The 6,000-nt window shown below is 41.1% G+C and overlaps 1 protein-coding gene across 1 annotated transcript in view; it reads right to left on the bottom strand.

The window, feature by feature from the left end:
- Nucleotides 1-278: 278 nt before the first annotated feature.
- The window catches only part of LOC126991777 (28S ribosomal protein S10, mitochondrial-like), a 35,717-nt gene continuing 29,995 nt past the window's right edge, over nt 279-6,000 (bottom strand). Inside the window, exon 5 of the mRNA XM_050850454.1 lies at nt 279-1,278. Within this exon, the coding sequence (XP_050706411.1) occupies nt 1,222-1,278 (57 nt within the window). The 3' untranslated portion in view covers nt 279-1,221. The remainder of the gene's footprint in view (nt 1,279-6,000) is intronic.

Below are 6,000 nucleotides of genomic sequence, written 5' to 3'. Positions count from 1 at the left end.
TTCCATGGTGGTTAGGGGTGAGTATGTTTACATTTGATATAATTCCCTGCCATATGTTGATGTGCTTGATGGGATACAGGATGGGTCCCACTTAACTGCAGCTTGCCTCCCATCTACCCCACACCAGTCTCTATCCCTTGTTTATTATGGCCATGTTATTAATTAAGTTACAGGACCCTTCTTATTGCCACAGCATCTCAAGATCTCATCACAAATGTGGATATAAAGACAGGCAAGCAATATGATAATTACTTGATCATGGGGGAAAAAAAAACATGTAACTAACAAAATTTAAAATTGATCATACTATTTATACAATTTACATACATTGTTCCGTGTTACAAAAACAATTTCCTACTCCAACATCCAAAGTGCCCCTCTTTCATTCATCACCCTGCAGCAGAATTGAGCCCTCTAGAATCACAAGGCTGCAAGTATGACCACAGCCAAAGCAGATTTTGCCAGCAACACGCTGCATCAAGTGTCCTCTGTCTTAAAGAGCAATGACTCGACACCATGATTACCAAACATGTCCATAATGCATTACAAAACTGAAGCTCCAAGAATGTATAGATGAGCTAAACTTTAACAAGATTTTTTTATTCTAAATATTGTAACATTTCAAAATACACTGTGTTGTATACACTTTCAAATCAATGTTCCCCTGGACATTACTATGGTGATTCTGTACTCAGTCTGAAAGGCTCCATACAAGCGTCCATGTGCCAGCGTTGTTCTCCTAGAAGCCCTCCATTCTGCTTGATTTGCAATAGCCTCTGTTTAGGCCTAGTATCTGTAGGCAGGACCAGCCATTCCTATGCACTCATTACACTCATTGTGCAGAGCCTCTAATCACCAGCAATTACTCTTTCTTTTTGCATTTCTAAATGATAATGTATAAATTGGTAAGTTATTTTCATGGAGGATAAAAGATTATACAGTGCAAGTTACATTTTCAGGGGCATATAGTGTGGGATGATTGGAAAGGAGAAAAAAGTGGTAGGTTGCTTCAGAAAAGCTACAGGTTGCACTGCCTGCAGGTCTGCACTAACTAGTTGCAAGTTTTCTTTGGTCTTTCTCTCCTAGTTCTACCCTCTGAAGAAATTCTACACACCACTGCTGAGTATCTTAATCAACAAACAAGTCTTTTATGTGCCTCCAACGGTGTGAATAAAAAAATGCAAGGAGTGCTGAGAGGATACTGAGGAACAGCAGGCAACCTCACGCCACCACCTCTGGGGACGGCTTGACGTGCTGTGGGAGTTTCTCAAGCTCGTGCTGTGTGGAAGAAAAGTGAGTGAATAAATGAAAGAATGGGAGAGTGTGGGTGGCAAGTATAAGTGAATTAACCCTTTAATGCCTGAATTATTTTCTCACTGATAAAAAAAATATCTGATGCTCCCTTTATGTTCATTTTGCTGCACAGTTGACATGTATATAATTTTTTTTATAGATATTTCAATATTCATGGATTTTCTCAAACGTGACGAAAACGTCTCACTCGTCCTTCCTGCATTTAAGTCTCTCTCTCTCTCTCTCTCTCTCTCTCTCTCTCTCTCTCTCTCTCTCTCTCTCTCTCTCTCTCTCTCTCTCTCTCTCTCTCTCTCTCTCTCTCTCTCTCTCTCTCTCTCTCTCTCTCTCTCTCTCTCTCTCTCTCTCTCTCTCTCTCTCTCTCTCTCTCTCTCTCTCTCTCTCTCTCTCTCTCTCTCTCTCTCTCTCTCTCTCTCTCTCTCTCTCTCTCTCTCTCTCTCTCTCTCTCTCTCTCTCTCTCTCTCTCTCTCTCTCTCTCTCTCTCTCTCTCTCTCTCTCTCTCTCTCTCTCTCTCTCTCTCTCTCTCTCTCTCTCTCTCTCTCTCTCTCTCTCTCTCTCTCTCTCTCTCTCTCTCTCTCTCTCTCTCTCTCTCTCTCTCTCTCTCTCTCTCTCTCTCTCTCTCTCTCTCTGTGTGTGTGTATGTATGTATATATATAAATATGTGTGTGTGTGTGTATGTGATATTTGTTCATAATCAAGTAGTTTACATAAGTATCAAAACCAGGTACATCCTCATAAAAATCATCATCTGACTGCCTGAGATCCTTGCCATCATCTTGACTCATGGCATTACGCTGCGGTAGATTAAAATGGAAACCATTTTTGCCTAACGTGTATTTTTACTTGCGAAGGTCGAAGTCAACAAAAAAGTTACGTGTGAATAGGTAACCTAAATGTGACTTTATAAATGCGAATGATTTACTGCTTTTATTCCTTTATTTTCACAAAAGATTTGGCAACCACGACAAATTAATTGAAGCAAAATACTTACCAATGAATGAGAGAAATGGAAGAAATAATCTGCACAGATATGCACACATCGACGCGTCACTGCTTTCTGACAAAGAGAGTATCAAGTACTTGAGATGCCAAATACCACTTATAAACTGCGTTGCCAGTGACGAGCATTCAGCAAAGCGTGACGATCACATAGCACCTGGCGGTGAGTTGATCAGGTCTACGGTCTTAACTTGCCATCCATTTACTTCAAACATAACAAAATCGTTACCGTCGTCGCTTTAGGGTTGGAAGGTTGTGAGTCAGTTATTTTGTGTGTGTGAGACAGGAGAAGGAGTAAATGAGAGTGTAAGACAAAGTTTGAGAGAATGAAAACATATGTCAAACAAGAGTTGAGTGAATGCGTAATGTAACCTTGCTGAGTGACCGCTCATGAACGGGAGGAGAGGATGCTGATAGGCTGACTCTATCAGCTGACGTCAGCCTAGCCAACCAAGTCGGTCTTTCAACGAGGCCTGGTGTTTTTTTTTGTACAAGTTGAAGACGTGAGCGTGGGTTCCCTTTGTTCGCCGCAAGACGAGTGTGCTCAAAGAGGAGAACAATGGAAATAGTCTCAGTTAGAGTTGCCACCTTGAGCTAAAAAAGAATAAGGAATGCAACATCCCATTCTCCAATATAGAAAGAATCCATATTTTAAGAAACGGGTGGCAACCCTAAAATTTCTCTAGCTTGCCATGACTGACAGTCACTGCTGGTGAAGGCAAGAGAAAAGGGGGAGCAACGTTACGACACGCATTTTACACATATTTCAGGACAACACTTGACAAACATAATTTTATGGACTGGTTTTGTGGTTCACCAAAAAATGCACTCACTACATTTTAAAATACTGAATTTTATCTGCTTAACCATTTAGACAGCCAAATATGGACAAATGGCATTCTATATTTTAAGGAAAGGTTGGCAACCCTAGTCTCAATCCACGTTGTAAACTCGTAGAGATAATATCCGTGTACTAATGTCCGATTGCATTTGTGCTTGTGTGTGCTATCTTAGTGTTTTCAGCACTACAGTGTGCATTGTTTGTGCTTTAACAATGTCCCCGAGAAAGATGGTTAAAAGAGATGGTGCTGCAAATAAGAAAACACGAACAGGGGATACTATGCTCGCAACACGAATAGGGTGCGAGCCTCAGTGGCTTGTATGCCCTCTTGGACGTGACTGACTCCCGTTCACCCTCCATCTCAGATGATATGTCGAGTTAGCCTTACGCTGGTGGTCGAACGTAGTTCTGGTGCCTCAAGAATAGGGAAACTGAAGCTTCTAAACCCTGGTGTGCGAAGCCTACACCTCTTTTAGCAGTTGCGGGAATCTTCATAACAACCATAACACATTGATTTGTGTTTTACATTATATTATTTATTATTGCAATTAGTTAGTAAAATTACTTCAATTCTGGATAAATTTACATGTAAAATCATATATATATATATATATATATATATATATATATATATATATATATATATATATATATATATATATATATATATATATATATATATATATATATATATATATATATATATATATATATATATATATATATATATATATATATATATATATTAGGTATAGGACCTATTAATGGGATTTACATTAATTTCAACGGAGAAATTCGTTTTGGTTTACAAGTGTTTTGGTGTGCGACCAAAATTCTGGAATGGTTAAACTTGTAAACCAAGATATGACTACTTCTATTACTTTTTCCATCCCATCATGACTCACTACTCATCTGCCTTTCTTTCCTTTGCAGCTGCGGTGTTGGTAATCCTGGTGAACAAACCAACAACTTTGCTCTCCTCAGATTTAGAGCAGTTGGTTCAGCACCCTACACGCATTCCTGACCGCCTTGGAGACACGCCCAACATACTAGACCTTTTCCTAACCTCTAGCCCTCCGGCTTACTCTGTTAAACTATTCTTTCCGTTGGACTCCTCCAATCACAACCTTATTTCTGTATTTTGTACTATCGCTCATGTACAGCCTCTGGACCCATTGAAGAGACGATGCTTCTGGCATTTTGCTTCAGCTCAGTGAGACGACCTGAGGATGTACTTTTCCAACTTCCTGTGGAATGATTACTGCTTCCAGAAGAGACCCCTCTGTGTGTGCCCAGCACAACACGGAGGTCTCTGGAATGGAGGCACACATTCCATGCACTTTCTCTACTCCTCATGCTAAAAAGCCTTAGTTCAATCACACCTATTCTTGTGCTATCAAAGATAGAGAGGCAGCTTACAAAAGGTACCAGAACCTTCACACTCCTGCTAATCACAATCTTTACATTTCCACCCAGACCTGCCAAAACTATTCACTAACCAAAAACTTTTTCATAACTAGAAAGTGTTGCAACCTTGCTTTCTCTAATCATTTCAGAGATTTCTGGCACCTAGCCAAAATTATCTCACACAATTTTACTTCATCTATCCCACCTCACCTTAGTCCTGATGGCAGAACTGCTGTCACATCTACCTCAAAGGCTGAACTCTGCTCAGACTTTCTGCAAAAACTTCACTCTAGATGATTCAGGGCACATTCCTCCCACTTATCGCCCCTCTGACTCCATTATGCCTACTTTTTTACAGCAAGGGAGACAGCTCAAGGGCAATAAAACAAAAAAGCCTGCTAAGTGCCACTCCGAGAGGCCAAAAGAGTGGTCAGTTTCGGGAGAAGAGGTGTCTTGACACTCCTCTTTTGAAAGAGTTCAAGTCATAGGCAGGAGGAAATACAGACCAAGGAGGGCTCCTCTAGAGTTTATCAGCAGAAGGGATAAAAGAATGGAGATGCTGGTTAACTCTTGCATAAGGGATTTAGACAGTATAGGGGTGAGCAAGAGTAGAAAGTCCAGTGCAGCAGGGCTACAGGAGGGGGAGGAAGCATGCAATTAGCAAGTTCAGAAGGGCAGTCAGCAAGAAAATATCGGTAGAAAGAGATGCAACACAGCGGTGGAATTTAAGAGGTAGGAGACTGTCAGTAAGAGGAGAGGAACTGATGGGATGAAGAGCCATAGACTCCACTCTGTCCAAGAGAGCTGTGTGTGAGGAGCTCCCCTACACGTGAGATACATACTCTATACAAGGGGGTGTATATGGATAGCATCTGTGCGGTGGAAAACAACTGGCAGAGATGATACAGAACGCCTAATCTCGAGGAAGCTAATTTAGTAAGAGAGGAGATATGAAGTTTCCAGTTAAGATTTTGAGTTAAGGCTAGACTGAGGATGTTTAGTGTAGGAGGTGACAGCTGAGTGTTGTCGAAGAATAGGGGATAGGTGTTTGGAAGATTGTGTTGAGTTGATAAGTGAAGAAATTGAGTTTTTGAGGCATTGAAGGACACCAGGGTCCCTTCTACTCCAGTCAGAAATGATAGGAAGGTCTGAGGTTAAGCATTCTGAAGCCTCCAGTCTGAAGTTTTGAAATTCCTGTTGGGAGGGTCTTCTGTTGAAAGAAGTTGAATAATGCAGAGTGGAGTCATCAGCATATGAGTGGATAGGACAGTTTGTTGTGGAAAGATCATTGATGAATAACAGGAAGAGAGTGGGTGATAGGACAGATCCGTGTGGGACACCACTGTTGATAGGTTTAGGGGAAGAACAGTGACCATCTACCACAGCAGAGATAGAACGGCCGGAAAGGAAACTGGGGATAAAAGTACAGAGAGAGGGATAGA

Source organism: Eriocheir sinensis, unplaced genomic scaffold (genome assembly GCF_024679095.1).
Source record: "Eriocheir sinensis breed Jianghai 21 unplaced genomic scaffold, ASM2467909v1 Scaffold336, whole genome shotgun sequence".
Taxonomy (NCBI): Eukaryota; Metazoa; Arthropoda; class Malacostraca; order Decapoda; family Varunidae; genus Eriocheir; species Eriocheir sinensis.
Note: the sequence above shows the minus strand (reverse complement) of the source record. Positions and strands in the feature narration are given on the sequence as shown.